This window comes from Hypanus sabinus, chromosome 3 (assembly GCF_030144855.1).
Source record: "Hypanus sabinus isolate sHypSab1 chromosome 3, sHypSab1.hap1, whole genome shotgun sequence".
In the NCBI taxonomy this organism is placed as follows: Eukaryota; Metazoa; Chordata; class Chondrichthyes; order Myliobatiformes; family Dasyatidae; genus Hypanus; species Hypanus sabinus.
In genome coordinates, this window is record NC_082708.1 from 108,208,107 (window position 1) to 108,228,423 (window position 20,317).

Sequence of the window (20,317 nt, forward strand, 5' to 3'; positions counted from 1 at the left end):
AGAACATGTGAAGAGGGCAAATCAAATGTATGAGAATAATTTGAGAGGGTGAACATGAGGTAGGAGAAATTTTAATTACACCAGTAGCTATTGGTATCCAGGTAGTTACATGGATGACCAAAAGCAATGCTAGTGTCTTTCAGATTGCACTTGTAACCAATATCTGTAATCCCATTCCTTATTCCTGATTTCCCTTCACTTCAGCCTTCATTTGATTGTTACCATCTATCATCTCACTGTCATTCCAGTCGCCTCTCCTCACCTCCATTCCTAGTCTCTGTGTCCCACTCTTAGATTCCCCCATTCACTGGTCTCTGTCTTTTTACCTTGGGCTTTTACATTCCTTTCACATGGAAATCCCATTATGTAGTCTCCATTCCACTCCTTTGATGCCAGTGTCAAACAATTTCTGTCCCCTTTCTTCCTGAACCCAACACTCCAATACAAATTAACCAATGTGTTCTATCCACCCCAAGCACAAGGAAATCTGCAGATGCTGGAAATCCGAGTGACACACACAAAATTCTGGGGGATCTCAGCAGGCCAGGCAGCATCAATGGAAAAGAGTAAACAGTCAACGTTTCGGGCCGAGACCCTTCATCAGAAATGTTGACTGTGCTCTTTTCCATAGATGCTGTCTGGCCTGCTGAGTTCCTCCAGCATTCTGTGTGTGTTACTCTTCCATCCATCAGTTCGCTCTGCACTAGTTGGTGGTGATGCTTTACCAGGGTGGCAAGGTGCAATCAGATGGTCAGAGGCTTTTTCTGAGCAGCAGTAGTAATAGCACTGCTGTTGATGATAATGATGACGATAATGCAGAGGTTGTGAGGTAGGAGAGGTGTAAATGAAGAAGTAAATCTCTGTTCTGACAGATCTAAAGCACTGAGCCACTGGGAGCTGCTTTATGGATACTGCTTGTAACAGGAGACTCCTGGCTAAAGCAAGATAATGTGAGCCTCCAGATAGGAGCATGGAACAGTCAAAAGTCCTGGGTCATGTTCTCAGAGGAGCAAGAATGGTCTTCATCATTACATACAATTTCGTGTAAAAAGGAAAGTATAATAAGATTGTACCAGGTTTTTTACTTAGCTTTTAAAAGTCATGATCTCAGTTTTGTCTCACCTGGTTTCGTTTGAGTGAGATGATTGAATCTGCATTACCCCTGCCCACCACCATATAGATGCTTAAGATTTTGAGACATGCATATACTCTGGTAAGGAATGCCTCAAACTACATAGAAAAATCTTGTTTAATTATAGAATTTTAATTGTAAATTCTGTTTTGTTGCCAAAAGGACTTCTCCTCTTTGTACTTTAATAAAGGTATAATTTTAGAACCAAGCTCTTATTAGTTAATAGCATTTCAGCACATTCAGCCGCTTTATTTCTTACACTTCCATGAGTTTGTCACAGCAGACGTCCAAAGTTCATACATATGTATGAGAGGAGCCTTCTTGGTCTCATTAACATTGAAAAAGAATACCTCAAACTGTGGGTGTTAGAAACTCCACAGAGTCGGGCAAATGGAATTGTATTGAGGCATCATCAGATTAGCTGAGGCACTGAGTTTATTCCTCGCTCCCTGGACCTCTCCTTCCTCACAATTATCACTTGCAGCAACATTATTATTTGCTAATGCTTTTTTTTCAAAAAATCCAATTAGATAAAGACAGGTTCCTTCTTTTATTAAAGAGCAAATGATGGGAAATGAGAGACTGGAGAAATACAATTTATGGATTAAATTTCCCTCATAGAAGGAGTTTTAAAAAAAAAGAAAAATCCGATTTAGTATGTTGAATATCTCCATTATAGCTCTTTCAGGGCCTCTTTGCAGCTCTGTGGATTTTTTTTTGTGATTAATCCTCATTTTACCCATGCCCGGCTCAGTTTCAATAACGTGCGTGCTGGTGCTTCGATTGGATGGATGCAGAGGCCTCCTTTTCTTTCCCGTTAATTGGTTGAGACCACCAGAATTCGGAGGCTACAGATGTCGCTGATAGTTTGCCTAGGGAGCACATTCAGGCCCATCTGTTGCAGTCTAGAAGCCTGCTCTTGTGTCCAAAAGGCCCTAATTTGATTCTTGTCAGAAGCTAATGTAAATGCAGTTTATCTCTTGGGTCACTGCTAGGTTTTATGCCACTGGGATCCTCCCCTCTCCTCCCCCGTTTTTGTACGGTGCTCGAAAGCGTTTCAATGTAAAGCGAAGAATCCCTTCAAGTAAATGCACATTAAAAACACAGTGCCTCCACATCAATAGAATTTGAATTTTATTCTGCCTTTAATTAATTGAACCCTCATAAGATTGTTGAAGGAAATTTTAAGAACACCACAATTAATAGTGAGACATGTTGGAAATAAACATTTAAAGGTACAGTTGATTTCAGTAATCCTGAGAAGCGTAGGGTCAGGTTTATTATTACTGCTGTCTTTTATGACCTGGAGTTTGTTGTTTTGCAACAATGCAGTGCAAAGATTTAAAAATAGAATAAATTACAAAATGAATAAAGTGCCAAAAAAGGAATAATGTGGTAGTGTATATGGGTTCATATACTATTCTGAAATCTGATATTAGAGTGGAAGAAGCTGTTTTTAAATCATTTAATGTGGGTTTTCAAGCTGCCGTACCTCCTCTATGATAGTAGTAATGAGAAGACGGAATGTTCCAGTACTGAGGCTCTTTAGTGATGGATGCCTCCTGAAGATATCTTTAATGGTAGGAAGTCCTGTGCCTGTGATGGAGCTGATTGAATCGACAACCCAATGCATCCTCATCTAATCCAGTACATTGGAGCCTCTATACCAGACTCAGATACAACCAGTACATATGCAGAAATTTGCAAGAGTACCAAATCCCAAATCTGCTCGTACCCCTAACACAGTAGAGCTGTTGGGATGCCTTATTCAAGATTACATCAGTGTGTTGGGTCCAGGATAGATCGTCAAAGATATTGACACCCAAGATCTTGAAGCTTCTCATGCTTTTCACCCCTGCCCCCCTTTATGAGAGCTGGTGTGCGATCTTCCAAATCTCCCTTTCTGAAGTCTACAATCACTTTGGTCTCATTGATGTTGAGTGTGGATTTGTTGTTGTGACGCCACTCGACCAGGCGATCTAACTCTTGACTGCCTCCTTGTGGCCATCTGAGATGGCAACAGCAGTGGGGTCATCTCCAAAGTTATAAATGGCGTTTGAGCTGTGTTTAGCCACACAGTGTAGAGAAAGTAGAGTGGTAGGTTAAGCACGAATCCTTGAGGTGTGCCTGTGTTGATTGTCGGCAGTGAAGAGGTGTTACTCTTTCCCCAATGAGGAATTCGAGGATCCAGATGCAGAGTGTGGTACAGAAGCTCGTTTATAGTTTGAACCAGAAATCGCTAACTTACAGTTGACAATATATTTGTGCCTCTTCAACCTGCAATTCCTCTGCTCTTTGACAGTATTGGATGGTTTGTATGTCATAATAATACATCTTTTGCTAAAAATCTGTCTGCCTATAATCCTGGCATCATATAATCACAAGGCATAGGAGCAGAATTAGGCCATTTGGCCTATCAAGTCTGCTCTGCCATTCCATCATGGCTGCTTTATTATCCCTCTCTACCCCATTCGCCTGCTCTCCATAACCTTTGATGCACTGACTAATCAAGAACTCACCAACCTTCACTTTAAATATACCAATGATTTAGCCTCCACAGCCATCTGTGGCAATGAATTCCAGATTCACCACCCTCTGACTAAAGTAATTCCTCATCATCTCTGTTTTAAAGGCACATCATTCTATTACGAGGCTGTACCCTCCAGTCCTAGACTCCCCACTCCTCTTCACATCCACAATGTCTAGATCTTTCAATATTCAATAGGTTTCAATGAGATCCCCCTTATTTTCCTAAACTCTAGCGAATACAGCCCCAGAACCATCAAACACTGCTCATATGTTAATCTATTCATTCCCAAGATTATTCTCATGAACTTCCTCTTGACCCTCTGCAATGCCACCTCATCCTTTCTTACATAAGGGATCCAAAACTGCTCACAATTCTCCAAATGTAGTCTGATCAATACCTTATAAAGCCTCAGCATTACATCCTTGCTCTTATATTCTAGACCTCTCGAAATGAATGCCTTCCACACCACTGACTCAAACTACAAATTAACCTTTAGGGAATCCTACAGGAGGGCATTCGAGTCCCTTTGCACCTCAGATTTCTGAATATTATCCCTGTTTAAAACATAGTCTACACGTGTATTCCTTCTCCCAAAGTGCATGACCGTGCACTTCCCTACACTAGATTCCATCTGTCACTTATTTGCCCATACTCCTAGTCTGTCTAAGTCCCTCTGCAGATTCCCTGCTCCCTCAACACAACCTGCCCCTCCACCAATCTTCAAAACAACCCCAAACTTGGCCAGAATGCCATCAATTCCATCATCTAAATCATTGACATATAACGTCAAAAGAATCGGTCGCAGTACAGACCCCTTGTGGAGCACCACAGGTCATTGACCGCCAACCACATAAAGCCCCCTTATTGTCACTCATTCCCTCCTGCCAGTCGGCCAATCTTCTGCCCATGCTGGTATCTTTTCTGTAAGACCATGGGCTCTTGTTTAGCAGCCTCATGTTCAGTACCTTATCACAGGCCTACTGAAAATCCAAGTAAGCACCATTCACTGATTCTCCTTTGTCTATCCTGCCTATTACTTAGTCATAGATTCATAGAAAAGTACGGCACAGAAACAGCCATTCGGCCCATTTAAACTGCCCACTCCCATCGACCTGTGCCCTCCTTACCCCTACCATCCGTGTAACTATCCAAACTTCTCTTAAATGTTGAAATTGAGCTTGCATCTACCACTTGCACTAGCAGCTCATTCCACACTCACACAATCCTATAAGTGAAGAAGTTTCCCCTCATTTTGCCCTTAAACTTTTCAATGAATTCCAGCAAAATTGTCAGGCAAGATTTCTCCTTATGGAAACCATTCTGACTTCAGCCTATTTTATCATGTATCCGGAAACCTCATCCTTAATAATAGACTCCAACATCTTACCTATCACTAACATCAGGCTAACTAGCCTATAATTTCTAGTCTTTTGCCTGCCTCTTTTCTTGAAGAGTGGGTTGACATATGCAATTTTCCAGTTTGTGGGGGCATTGCAAAGACAACCTTGATAGTAGAACAACAAACACAAAATGCTGGTGGAACACAGCAGGCCAGACAGCATCTATAAGGAGAAGCACTGTCGACGTTTCGGGCCGAGACCCTTCATCAGGATAGTAGAGATTCCTTATGTTTGGTCTGTTTAGCAGTTATGCGGCTGTGGACTAAAGTACATAAGGTTGGGACATGAAAAGCATCAATTACTATTTCGCTTATGCCTAAGCTTCCTGATGCAGATGACTCCTAATTTTTTTTCAACAAATAATCTTAAGATTTTGTTTTCTTTTATTGCCTGTTCTTCATTCCTCTTCCTACATCCCTTTTTAAAATCATATTGTTAAGGAGACTATGACTGGAAAACTGCATGTGCCCAGAGAATGGAATGTACAAGCAACGTCAACAACTGTGAATGAAAGTGTTCAGCAAAAGGACCAAAAGCAACACAAGGAGAAACAAGCCCTCAGTTATAAAACAAAAACATACTTACATTGTCACGGTTGAAAAAGAAGGTAATCCACCAGCCGTTCAGGTAAACTGTAACAATCCCGCCCTTGCATCCAGAGAACAAGTATGGTATGCTGCGGATTTAGGGAGCAAGAGGATGAATCTTAATTATATGCGGCATGAACATAAAATTTTTTCTCTCTCTGCTGGTTGGCTTCTTTTAAGTTTCTTTGTTTCGTGGCTGCCTGTAGGGAGACGAATCTCAAGGTTGTGTAATGTATACATACTTTGACAATGAATGTACTTTGAACTTTGTATATCTAGTATATCAGTGAAGGCTTTACTATGGTACAACGGTACTACTGAAAGCGTGAGTTGTGGGCCATCGTTAACGATGGCTGAGGGCTTGTCTGATGCTTGCTCAGTTTTTGCTTTCCTTCTATAGCTCCTCTGCCATTCCGTCTGATCTGTTGATGGTGTGGTATTTTAGTTTGGGCCATGATTTTCTGCAAGGTTTCTTTCCAATTGGCTCTTGGGATATAGCCCAACACCCCCAACCCCCAATCCCCACCCCGTTTCCCAAGAAGTCCACCATATTTTACAGCGTTAAAGCACACTTGGCTAGGCAAGGATGGCATCTTTCAAATCATCGTCAATGATGCTGTCCAGAAGCTTCAGTAGAATTTTCCTTTATGCCACCCACAAATTTTATTAACATCTTCTGATGTAAATATACCAATACCAGAAAATTTCTAGTACATTAAGTGAAGTATTTCCAGAAAAAGGAACTCAATTCAGTATAAATTAATTTGGACCTAGAAGAATGAATTGAAATAGACTTCAAAATATAGAAAATATGTGAACTTTCAGAACTTAAGTAACTGGGGACAACCATAAAAACATTTATTTCACGTATTCTGTTTTTGCACCTCTTTTGGGAAATTATTGCATAAACCAATATTTCAAAATATTCTCCCACAGGTCCTGTAAACTTGTCCTTCAGGTGTGAATCCTCTGGCACTGGGAAAGCTAGATAGCAACACAGGTGAGTAATCCACCGTGATTCCCCATCTATCATAACCAAATGATTTCTTTCCTCCATCACATGTTTGAATGCTGGTGCATGTGTGGTTTGAAACTGCATTGTCATTAATATCAGTGGAACACTTGTATCACTGTGTTCTGTTAGGGTGTATTCTGGAGTTAGGGTATATAGCAAATATTAATTTCAACAGCAACCAATTGTCAGATTTGGATATGGATTGCAGGTTGAATTTAAAACACAGCTCAGAACAATGGCCTTCCTGCAGCTACAGACTGGGGTTGATCATCTGAGATGTCTGCATATGCATGAATGTAGCTAGAGAGTCAGTGGGAATTAACATTCACTTTGGGTGTCTGGAGTGTGGGTGTGAAGAAGAAGGTATTGAAAAATTATATGCGATTCAAAGGAAGCATTGTAGATATATTATAACTATAGAATTGTCCTGTTGTTACCTTTGATCTTCAGCATAGAGAAAAATGTCATGTAATATTGGGTGAGGCGGGCCTCTCTTTCCAAGCGTGTCTCGAACAGCTGCTCGTCTTGCTGAATAAGCACTTTTATATCCAATAACTCAGTGTCTCTCCAGTGAATTTGTTCACAGTTACAAGAAGTTCCACAATGCTGATCTTTCTGGATTTAAGCCGTCGTAAATCTGGAATTTTTGCTTATGTGTTGGTGCTAGCTGCATATTATCCATTCCTCAACAAGTGATAGAAACACCTCTGCAACATTTGGAGCAAATTATGTAATAGACAATATTGTAAAATAGCTATGTAACAGATATTAGGGAAAACTATTCAAAGTTTAGTAAAAGGTGTAGAGTTTAAGGAGCATCATAAAGAAACAGAAAAGGCTGAGGTACTAAATATTTCAGAGAGGAAATTCTGGAGCCTTAAGTATTCATAACTGCATGTACCTTTGCAAGCAGAGGAGTAATTAATGTGCAAGATGATTAAGAGATTGTAGTCGGAAGTGGACTAATTTCTTACACAATTATATGGCTATTGAAGATTAGAGGAAAACAGATGAAGAAAACCATGGAGGGATTTGTAAATAAGGATGAAATTTTAAATTTTAGACATTTGTGACCTGCAAGTCAAGATTTTCACTTCAGTTTTTCCAAGTCGTTTATTTAGAAGGTTTTACAGAATACAGTTTGCCAAGGGCTGCATGCTTCACGGATAGGATACACAGACTCAGTGTAGCCAATATCACTACCAACTTTTGTTTGGGAGAAGCAGAAGGTAATTCCGCCCTGCTGATTGTTTCTCTCAGATACGCCTGAGCAGTAAAGGGGACAGATTGTAGTGGTCCTTCACCTTGACCTAGGATACACTCAGGGTTCATGCAGCAAGGTCGAATGCGTCTGCTCCTTACAATAACATGTTTCATTACAATTCCAGTTGTCAGGTGTCAGTGTTCGTGACAGAGTGCTTGACAGTGATAGAAGACAATTGCTGCAGTTTTAGGAAACTGCCTAAAGAGTTGGATGTGTTTTGTTTTCTTTGAAATTGGCAGGTAACCAATCACTGCCTCTGAAAACTTCTATAGCAGGTATATTAACCATTATAATTATCTGGCCATGAGTGAGGCTACACTAAGGATAACAAGATACTTCAGGGTTCCTCTATGATCCATGTAACTAAACATGAGATTAACTTATATTTCCTTTCATACAATGAGGTTCTACTTCCTGTTAGGACATTTGCAAAAGGTGTTGCCCTCCTGGCTTTGGTAGCTTTGTGTTTAATAGCATGAACCAATGCCCAGGAGGGCAACACCTTTTGCAAATGAACAGAAAGTGGGGGATCCAGCCCAGTGCATCACAGGCAATATGGTAAGGCCAGGGATTGAACAAGAGGTCAGGTGCACCCACTGGCTACCTTAGGCACAGTCCAACTCATTAGTTAACAATCAGCAGCCAGCACTGGGCTTCAGCATTTTTGTGAGGCCACGAGAAGCATTCTGTTCCCTCCAGCCCCCTTGAAATGTCCCTTCAAAATCAGTTCTTCTGAAGTTCCAATAAAGACCGCGAGTTTGGCTGTTCCTTACAAATGGTTGGAACAGTTTCCGCACTTTGTGGTTTTAAATGAGACCCTGCCTCGAGCCCTCTTGTACTCAGCTGCCCTCTTGTTTTAGGCAGGCATGGTGCGTGCCCAATTATACTCCCTCCCCTCTGAAGATTATATCAAGAGAAGCTTGTTGTCTCGGATGTACAACAAAGCTACTCTTTTCTGATCGCAACTAAAGTTCTTTTTCAGATTCCAGGGCAGCATTAGTTATCCAAAATTGAAGGAATCAGTGTCCCTGTAGTTGGAAGTTAAAAACGAAGTCCCGAGCAATATTCAAGGAATATCACAAGTTCTCCCAGAGTCCTGGAAAAGTTCCTTCAGCAACCAACTACAGCAAAAGTAGCCAGAAATGTCCATTCATTTGATGCCACAGCAAAGAAGTGGCTGTGAGATACTACAAGATATAGGCAAGACTTGAACCATTTCTATCAATATATAATTTATAACAATTATATGATATATTGGCGGGGGGCTACTGCACAGGATATAAATAAGCTGCAGAGAGTTGTAAACTTAGTCAGCTCCATCATGGGCACTAGCCTCCGCAGTATCCAGGACTGATTCTGATTCTGATATGAAACATTAAGCTAAAACTGCCAACAAAATTCCAGCTTTGTTTCAATTATATTTGCTTTGATCTCTTGTACTTAAAGCTGTGTATTGAAATATGGATGGTTATTCACTGTGCACATTGATATTTGATGGAGTCAAAAAATAAAATCGATTATTTATTGTTACATTGTAGATAATTCCCAGAAAGTGTCAACACTGGTAGACAAATTTTCCCAATTTCTATTGATCACAACTTATGAAGACTAACACGATAAAATTTTATTGCTTTTGCTAAACTTCCAACTCCCTACCACATATAGCTTGGGAAATTTCCTCCTCTTTTTGCTAGCTGTAGGAAGCCAGCTCATCTCTGGCACGAAATAGAAAATGCCCAACAGCCTTCAACTGCATGTTCCTAGTCCACCCCATTTTTATTCAATACTCTGTCCAAGAGTCAGAAGCTTTGTGATCCATTGATAACTGATTTTCAATGACTTGTTTTATTTATTTATTATTTTGTTTATTGAGATACAGTGCAGAATAGGTCCTTCGAGCCACGCCACCAGATTTAATTCTAACCTGATCGCGGGACAATTTACAATGACCAATTTATCTACCAACAGTTACTGTGGGAGGAAGCTGGATCACCTGGAGGAAACAATGCGATCATGGGGAGAACATACAAACTCCTTACAGGCAGCAGCAGGAATTGAACCCAGGTTGCCTGTACTGTAAAGCGTTGTGCTAGCCTCTACGCTACCGTGCCACCGATATAGTGATATTGTTGTCTTTGTTCCTTTCCACACCTTGTGGCACACCAGGCAGCAGCCCTGCCAGTTCTTTAGCAGTTGGCTGTTTTTTACGAGGCTGAGTTGCTAGCTCGACACTCAACCCAGCACGGATGGAAAGCGTGCGAAGAGCTAGCCGGATTCAAAACTCGGGACCACTCACCTCGAAGTCCAGAGCGATGCCACTACACCACCGGCTGGCTTATGTATTGATATTGGTCAATCCAAATCAGACTTCAATAATTAAACTATCACCACGTTTTCTATTAGTTTGTAGTCCATCACCAACCATAAAAAGTATACCAGATCTCTAGATCATTCGCCACTGCACAAGCGATTTTGTTTTGACACAAAGGTAGGCAACATATGTGATCTCACAGTGCTTCCGCTTATCAATATTACCCGGGACTTTCATTTAGCTGGCAGTATTTAAAGTTGGGGTGAGGGGTGGGTAAGTGAAAAGGGGTTCAGTGCCAACTGCAGGAATTAATTACTTGCTTCTATGTAGTATGAATCAGTGATTTGGTGCTCTCCCATATTTCCCTATCAGACTATTAGTATTTATGGAGAGATTCACAGCAAGTAAAATTAAGTCAAAACTGAGATCTTTAAGTAAGGCAGCACGTGCACACTTGCTTAGCTGTTGCTGTCGGAATGCGGAAATCTGCAAAGGGAGCCAGATTTCAGAGCACCAGCAGCTGAGACAAACAAGCCGGCTACCATTTGAAGTACTGTGTATTAGGCTCAAACAAACGGCCCTGTTTGATGGATGTACAATGTGGCCCGGAGAGTCAATCATTGAATACATCTTAAAAAGAAAGCAGTGGTGTAGGTGCTGGGAAGTGGGTGCAATGTGTCTATATGTGTGTGTGAGAAAAGAGTGTCGCAGCTGTTAACGTCCCAGCACCAAACTCAGTCAGGAACTTAGAAGCTGACAGATAATGTCCACGGAGGCTGGCGTGTATTTTGATGTAACTCAAGCATTATCTTGCCCTGCTTGAGACTTGCAGATAATTGATGACGGTTTAGTTAATCATTTCTCCCCTTTGTTCACCAGGTAGTTCGCCTGAAGGATCTTTTATTTGCCTTTTGTGTCTTCCCATAGGTAATTGATCATTCCACACCCAGGGAAGTTCAATTCATAGTCGAGTGAGTGGTCATGAATAACCAAGAGATGGTAGCACTCCTACAGGAGTGCAAACAGGCCCTCGATGCACCCCCATCAGAACCGTCAGAAGAAGACAAGACAAAGTACCAGCAGTGCGAAGGTGAGAGATTGAGAGAAGCCAAGCAACAGCACCCACCAGCATGGTCTGCGCTACACAAGCATGGTGCTCTGTAATTTCTGCCTCATAACTTTTTTTTTGACAGGCAAGTGTTGATAGGTAACATTATTTACAGCATAGGGATAGGATTCGATACAGAGAAGGGAAGGAAGCACACTTTGTTTTTGTCAATTGCTGTCAGTCCTGATTTTAAACTCCAATAAACACATGGAGTGAGTGATTACTGCAATAGAACAATCAGCAAACTTTTGCTACGTACAAGTTCTTAGTACACTATCATAAATCTTAGTGTAAGGATCATTTTCCCTTCTATGATTGGTTTGCTTGCACATGTGTGCCTGCACAATTCAACTGCTTTGTAGTAATCTTATATTTGCAGTGTATATACGTGTCTTTAACATGATGTCAAATTTCACTGCATTTCTACAGGCACTGCCAACCTAAAAGGAACAAGAAGTTTTCCACATCACACTAGCCAATTTGCCTGCAAACACAGGCTTGAGGCAGCCTTTCACTAAACTACTACTCTGCAATAGACACACAGCATTCAGCAAATGGCAATGAGCAATCTGATGCACCCTCATCACACACTTTTGAAATGTCAATCCTTCCAAAAGAGGCAGTAGTTACGAATAACACACATAAAATGCTGGAGGAGTTCAGCAGGCCAGGCAGCATCTAGGAAAAGAGTACAGTTGACTCTTCAACCCGAAACGTCGACTGTACTCTTTTCCTAGAAGCTGACTGGCCTGCTGAGTTCCTCCAGCATTTTGTATGCGTTGCTCGGATTTCCTGCATCTACAGATTTTCTCTTGTTCATGAATAGTTACAAGTAGCTTATTTTAGCTTCCTTCTAAATAGTTCCTAATTCTCCAGTGATACAGTCCATCCAGGGGGAACGAGCAGTTAGTTCTGTGTGCTTTTTCCATTATAGCTGCACTCACAATCTCTTTGGTTAACTCTTGGAAAATTGTCTTTGAGAAAAGTGTAAGCAACTTTTCTCAGAGATGTTATAATGGGATGTTGTGGTGAAATTGACAATGGTGAGGCCTAACTTGGAGTATTGTTTGCAGTTTTGGTCACCTACCTCTCAGAAAGATGTAAATAAGGTTGAAAGAGTACAGAAATATTTTACAAAGATATTGCCAGGACTGGAGGACCTGACCTATAAGGAAAGATTGAATAGGTTAGGACTTTATTCCTTGGAATGTTGAGGACTTTATACCTCTACCATGGTAGAGGTATACAAAATTATGATATGATCGGTACAGTAAATGCAAGCAGGCTTTTTCCACTGGGACTACAGCCAGAGGTCTTGGGTTAAAGGCGAAAGGTGAAAAGTTTAAGGGGAACATGAGGGGAAATTTCTTCACTCAAAGGATTGTGAGAGTGTGGAATGAGCTGCCAGCGCAAGTGGTGCATGCGAGCTCAATTTCAACCTTTAAAAGAAGTTTGGATAGGTCCATGGATGGTAGAGATATGAAAGGCTATGGTCCTGGTGCAGGTCGATGGAAGTAGGCAGCTTAAATGGTTCAGCACAGACTAGGTGGGGTGAAGGACCTGTTTCTGTGCTGTACTTTTCTATGACTATGTGAACCATGAATAGTTGTCCTCATTTCAGAGTACTATGGGGATAACACTCGACCATGATGCTCATTGTGCGATAAATTCCAACAACTGCACCTTCCATTTATATCAGCTTTTAATGTACTGAAATATCCCATGCAGTCTTCTCAGATGAAATTTGATGCCCAAGGCACATAAGATATCAGGACAGACGACCAGAAGCTTGGAATACTATGTTGAAAAGTGTATGGTCATGCACATTGGTGGAAGAAATAAATGGGCAGGCAATTACTTAGATAGGGAGAGAATTCAAATTACAAAGATGCAAGGAGACTTGGGAGTCCTTGTGCAAAATATCCTAAAGATTAACCTCCAGGTTGGGTCAGTTGTAAAGAAGGTGAATGCAATGTTGGCATTCATTTCTAGAGGTATAGAATGTAAGTGCCAGGATGTGACATTGAGGCTCTATAAGGCACTCGTGAGACCACACTTGCAGTATTGTGTGCAGTTTTGGGCTGCTTATTTTAGAAAGGATATACTGACATTGGAGAGGGTTCAGAGAAGATTCACAAGAATGAGAGGGTTACTGTATGAGGAATGTCTGGCAGCTCTTGGTCTGTATTCCCTGGAGTTCAGGAGAATGAGGGGGAATCTCATAGAAACATTCCAAATGTTAAAAGGCCTGAAGAGATTAGATATAGCAAAATTATTTGATTCTACGACAAGAGGGCACGACTTCAAGATTGAAGGACATCCTTTTAGAACTGAAATACGGAGAAATTACTATAATCAGAGAGTGGTAAATCTGTGGAATTTGTTGCCATGAGTGGCTGTGGAGACCAAGTCATTGGGTATATTTAGGGCAGAGATAGTTAGGTTCTCGATTAGCCAGGGCATCAAAGAGTATGGGGTGAAAGTAGGGGAGTGGGGATGACTGGATGAAGTGGATCAGCGCATGATTGAATGACAGAGCAGACTCAATGGCCAAATGGCCTAGTTCTGCTCCTAAATGTTATGGTTTTATGAAAGAGGTAGTTTATTAAGCAGCATCTTAAAGATGTCAGGGAGAGATAGAAATATGGAGGCATTTAAGAATGGACTTTCAGGGTTTAGATCATACCAAATAAAGGCTTGGCAACATACAAGTGAATGTATGATTTATTTAAGTGTAAGTTAGTGTAAATGGTTTCATGCTTTTCTTTGTTTCATGGCTGTCTGTGGAAAGGTGAATCTCAGGGTTGGATACTGCATATAGACTTTGATAATAAATGTACTTTGAACCTTTGAATGGGTGGTTGATAGTACAGATTAGATGGGCAATCGCTTATGGAAGCGCCTAAATAATGCCATAGACTGCAGCGCTCCCAAGTTTCAGGAAGGTAGCTGGATGATACAATAAGGATGGACACTGACATGGTTGGCAATTAAATTGTGCTATTTATAGTGCAGCGTATTTTACTTTAAAAAAGACTAATAAAGAGCACCAATTAATGCAAGGACAAAATTGACATTTGATGTGAGTTTTTAAAGTGCAATTTTAAGTAAAAGTGGGCTGCGCATGGTTAGCAGAATCAGAAAAGAATGGGTGGCAATTTATTTGCAGAATCTGATGCATGCTAAATGCTCATGACGTTGCTCGCAGTCTCTCTGTGACCCGAGGTATAGGTAGTTAATCACAACATACAAATAGAATATTGTTCCTTAATGAAGGCCTGCCTGAAACATGGAAATCCTATTACTCTTTAAGCTGGGCCCCTTCAACTTTCTCAACTGGGTAGGACATCTTTTCACTCTCTAGATGGTATCTTCTAGAGGATCTAATCAATTTTGTTCCAGTCGGAGTACTATAAGAGCCTCCAGTAATCACCAATGATATGGTGCAGCCCTCTAGAATGAAAGTGTGATAAGGATCTCTGGAACCTCTTCCTCAGGCCATTGGGGTGAAGCAACAAACTAATTAAAAAACGGGGCGTATTTTCAGGATAGGAGATCAAACTGGGAAACCACATATCCCTCTATCCTGTATTTCCAGTTGTTAGTTTTAATGCGTAGGTGACTGTTGCCCAAACATCCACCATTTCTTGACGTCACTCCCAAAATCTAAAGGTTTTTCCTTTTGGAGTTACGTGTTTACTTTTTTTTCTCTAGAAGTGGCATGCATTTAAACAGAGTTAATTTCAATATCGCCCTGAATATTTTCACTCTCAACAGTTCTGAAACAGTCTTTACAACAGTTTGTCTCATTTTTTCACATCGCCAATTAAAATGTTATGGGGAATGAGGGTTTATAAATATGTAGTAGGAATGTAGCTGCTGGGATGCTAGGTTCTTTTCCTCTGTCTAGAAGCATTATTGCTGTTTTTAGTTTATTAAAGAAATGTTGTGAGATTATTTTTAGATGCTCAATGCTCTTCCAATTCTGCTCAAATACATCTAGATGTTTGCCTAACTTATGTTTGGGGTTGCCTTCTGATGGCAAAAGGTAGATAAATTGAGGAAGATTATCCATCTCATGCAAGCTTATCCATTGTACAGACGCACATGAGAATATCAAGTTCCCAATTGTCCATACTTATTAATAAATCTGCTTGCCTGGGCAATTCTGTATAGGTTCTAGTGGTCTGTTTCTGTATTCTTTGCAGGAGACTAGAGGACCCTCAAAATGAGGATATAAAACACACCAATAAAGGAAAACTCAAAGGCAGTCCCAGGAACTCATATTAAGTTAGTATTATAAGGCACTTAGGGGTAAAAAACATCTTCATTCACTTGATCTAAACATGCTTTCTACTTGGTGCATGCTAATTCTGCTTGTGAAAACTGTAAGCATTGAAGTCAATGGAATTGCAGAAGCAGAATATAATACCTAGTCAGACTACATTGTAATTCAGCACACATTACTGTTAACAAGTTACTCTTTCTGTATGTTGCCATCTCTGTCCTAATGAGGGAGGAGTTGTTTCCTCTTGAAGGCTTACAGAAAACAACCATTCACCACATCAGGTGAAAATCTGTTCCAGTGGCTCTTTACTTTCCAGAATATAATATACATTCTTTTTTCACCTTTCAATTTCTGCCCTAATCCCAAGCTGTATAAACCTATCAGCATTCAGATGAACTCTCATACTCATCGGGGTAACTTTTAACTTTCATTGTTGGATGAAGAATAAATGGCAAATAGTAACAGGTAGCAAGTTGAGAAAGGAGTGCAGGTGAGCTGCAAAACAAATGGGCAGTTGCTTGAAATTGACCATTAAAGACTGGAGATAATAAATGAAATGTGCCCTTTTGTTTGAATTTTAGCTTCCTTTCTGCTGCTGAGTATTATGCTAAATTTAACATCCACCCAATTTCTGTGAGCAATTTTTAGAGTTCAGTTGTCTCACAGAAAGGATTAGTTTTGTGGCTTTCTTCCTCTATTTGCTTAAGTTTCTGTCCAAAAACTATAGAAGTCATTAAGAGCTCAATTGTTTTAAAAGAAAGGAAAGAAGCTTAGCTTGGCATCACTCAATATTTAGTTTTGTTAATCCATCTTCATTTATTAACACAAGGATTGAATCATAAAAGCAAAGAAATACTGAGTAGGTAGATGGATGTTATTGATGGGCACTGCACAGATGATTAATTTAATCATATGATAAAATCTAATGCCCAAGTACTAATTTATGTTTTACCTTATAAGATATAGTTTCTGAAGTTTGACTGACACCCAAAAGTAGTCAATTGCTTCAGAAGGTAGTTTCGAAAATCTATTTGTTTCCATTCTCCTATCAGAACTTCAGCGATGTCCAGGGAAAAGACCATGGAATACTGGGACAAAATATCATTTCTTCGCAAAGTCATCAGCTATGCTGAGTTCACAAAAAGGCCCCAGAAAATTCAGCTCAAAACAAATCTTAGGCACTTTGCTACAGTGTGCATTACTAAGTGTTTTGATGACCATTTTGTCTCATTCCATTCCTGCTATGGTTCTTCATGCATAGAGTGTCATTGAAAGGATTTACTTCCTTTAAAAACATTTTTAAGAGCTGATTGAGTTTGTTTACCTGCAGGGCATGGTATAGTAAAGTACCCAGTGACAGACATACCATCATTATGAGTCTTTTGTAAGGATTGAGCAGCTTGTAGTTACTCTCAAGTGGATGTGCTTTCACAACTTCAGATGCCATATCTTAGCATTTTCAATTGAGGTGTCTTTTATTTCTTTGAGATTTCCTTACATGAACTTTGACCTTCCTAGCTTCACTCTCTGCTGATCTGAGGACCCTGCTGGAACAGGCAAAGGAAATGAAGTGGCCCTTTGTACCAGAGAGGTGGCAATACAAACAAGAAGTATGCCCAGAAGACAAAACAAACCTAAAAGATATCATCAGCAAGAAGCTGCCCAATCTGTTGGTATGAATAATGCACCTGTTACTCAAAAAAGCATTTCCTTTTTTAAAAAAAATTGTAAGTGAAAGCAAAATAGTTTCTCTCTTGTATTGCACACCATAGTAATATATCTAAAACTATTTCCAAGATCTTGTCAAAGGGCATACATTTGTAGATTTATAGAATTATATTTGTTGCTTTCATACTGTACTGAATGAAACCAAACACATCCTGTTATTTGAGTAAAAGTAATCTCTCTCACATGAATGGTGATGAGCCAATATTCCAAGCATTTTGAAAGCTGCAGACAGCAGGTCATTAAAAAAAGGGAAGCTTCTCCTGCCCATCCCCAACACCCATTTATTTAAACAAACAAAAATAAAACATTCATTCTGAGGAATTCAGTTCCAAGTTTTTAGATGTTGCTTCTCTGCTAATGTCTGGACTGCTTCACTGAATCTACAAGTTAAAATAGCATCTTCACCCCTCCAAAAAAAAATGGATCTTTGGACTATTTATTCTTTACTACAAAGACACAGACAAATACTTGCACTTTATGTTTGCGCAAACTTTTAAGTCCAAGAACAAACTTCCCTTTAACATGTTGGGGTGTTTTAAGTATTACCGTGTTGTGCTTCATGTTTTGTGCATTTTTTTTGAAGGGGGTACAGGAGGAGGTTGTCCATAAAAGTAGTAAAGCTGTTTTTGTTCCTCCAAGACAGGAATTTATAACTCTCCCTGACCTTCGTTATCCCACACAAAAGCTTTATAACTTTAGAGAGTTTGCCTGCATCAGAAGGCTTTCTCACAGAAGAAACACCTGCAGTAAACTCCCCAAGAAACCTGTGTATATGAGAGATTAATGCAGCAGTAATAGCGACCCCGTGTTTTTCGTATTATGCCTTCTCCCCAGGTAGACGGCTCTTTTCTGAGATGATACCAATTATTTATTGCCGAAACATCTGTTGATAACCGCAGCTGCCATCGCTAAACAAAGCAAATCATGGGGTCACACACTATTCAGGCCCAAAATCCAACCACATGCCAGTTCGAACCATTCACTGATACTTGAGCCCATAGGTTAATGTCTCTTCTTGAAATGTTTCATCATGCTACTTAAAAAATACTTTGTAAACACCACAGTCCTTGCGATCGGCTTTGAACTATTATTTAATCACTATTGGTAATTTATATTCCAATGCTATTGTGTACTTCTGAAAGAGAAAGAGGTGGAAAGAAAGAATTTACAAACTGGAAAAAACAGCAGAAAGCTTGGCACTTTGACCTGTGATATTATTTAGATTCAGAGATACCAAGTGTTTTATTAAGAAAGCACTGAGCACTTCAGTCATGTAGGTACACTGTGGAGCTCTTTTCAAAGTAGCTTGATGATAAAGTTCGGAAACATTAAAACAATTACTTAAAAATAAAATGCCCTCTAATTAGCCTTTGTAATTTTGTTAAACCACATTGTCGTTTTCAATAATTAACTGAATGCTAATTATTCACAAATGCAGAAATATGTGGCTTCAAATATTAATGGTGTTTCCTTAACGTTTTAACACTGTGCCACCAAATATCATTTTTATTAAGATACTGAGAAAACACTGCATGATTTTTTTCATTTAGATCACTATGTAAAAAGCCTACAGAAGAGTGTGAAACACTAGTTTCACAGTCTGGTCAATATTATGATGATGATGATGATGATTACTATTGCTACTATTATTATTATTATTATTATGACTTGATTGGAAATTAAAATTAAGGATGGTGTAAAATCAGTCCAGCAGGTTATCCTTTGATGAATGTAAGCATCTGTACAAAGGGCAAGAAATTGCTCAATTGAAAATTGCTGATATTTTTTGTCTTTCATCCCTCTGTCCTGATTGATCGCTGAGTATTCATACCTCCTACAGACAGATTATCTCTAATTAACAGGCTCTCTAAAGCAGCACCATCTGTGTCAACCAGTTTCTCTTCATTTCTATCCTATCACAGACATTCTGTTTGTTCTGAACTACCTCTTCTCTGTAACTTGTTTATTTCCTGACATTTCCTTGTTCTAAAGACTGGCTGCTGACCTAACATATTATCCCAGTCCCCAGTGCACCAATGACCCTGGCTACTTAATATCACCAGCATTTTCTATTTTTATTTCAGATTTCTCACATCTGTTTTTTCAAAACTTTTCATTCCACAAGCTTACTAACCAGTTCTTGTGCCACTAAACACTTCATTCGATGTAAATGTACATTGTTATTTGCTGCATCCCAATGGCACAGCTTGTAGAGCTGCTGCCTCACAGTGCCAGAAAACCTGGTTCCATCCTGACCGTGGATGCTTTCCATGTGGGACATAGACATAGAACAGTACAACAGGCCCTTCATTCTGCAAAGTTGTGCCAAACCAGCTAAAAAATAAATCAAAAACACCAAACATTAACACCTCCTACCTACACAGTGTCCATGTCCCTCCATCTTCCTCATATTCATGTGCCTATCTAAACATCTCTTAAAAGCCACTTGTGTACAAATTTGCCTCCACCACCATTCAAGGTAGCACATTCCAGGCATCTACCTCTCTCTAAGTAAAAACTTACCCCTCACATCCCCTTAGAACCTGCCCCCTCTCAACTTCAATGCATGCCCCCGGTATGAGACATTTCTACCGTGGGAAAAAGATACTCCCTGTCCACTTGTGCTTCTCATAAACTTATAAACCTCTTATCAGATCACCCCTCCTGCTCCACTGCTCCATAGAAAACAACCCAAGCCTCTGATGATATCCCTAACCCTCTAAACCAGGCAGCATCCAGGTAAACCTCTTCTGCACCCTCTCAAACCTTCAACATCCTTCCGAAAGTGGGGTGACCACAACTGTATATAGTACTCCAGATGTGGCCTAACCTGAGTTCTATAATGTTGCAACATAACCTCTTGACTTTTGAAAAATGCCTCGACTAATAAAAGCAAGCATTCCACAAACTTCCTTAACTATCCCATTGACCTGTGTAGCCACTTTCATGCAGTA

The 20,317-nt window shown here is 40.0% G+C and overlaps 1 protein-coding gene across 8 annotated transcripts in view; it reads left to right on the forward strand.

The window, feature by feature from the left end:
- The window catches only part of alpk1 (alpha-kinase 1), a 131,346-nt gene that overhangs the window by 37,851 nt on the left and 73,178 nt on the right, over nt 1–20,317 (forward strand). For 6 of the 8 annotated variants that reach the window (XM_059964904.1, XM_059964907.1, XM_059964905.1 and 3 more), the window contains 3 exons: nt 6,586–6,649; nt 11,167–11,329; nt 17,154–17,308. In XM_059964904.1, the coding sequence (XP_059820887.1) occupies nt 11,221–11,329; nt 17,154–17,308 (264 nt within the window). In that variant the 5' untranslated portion in view covers nt 6,586–6,649; nt 11,167–11,220. Of the gene's footprint in view, nt 1–6,585; nt 6,650–11,166; nt 11,330–17,153; nt 17,309–20,317 lie in introns of those variants that run through there. The other 2 variants (XM_059964906.1, XM_059964909.1) reach the window with 2 other exon arrangements.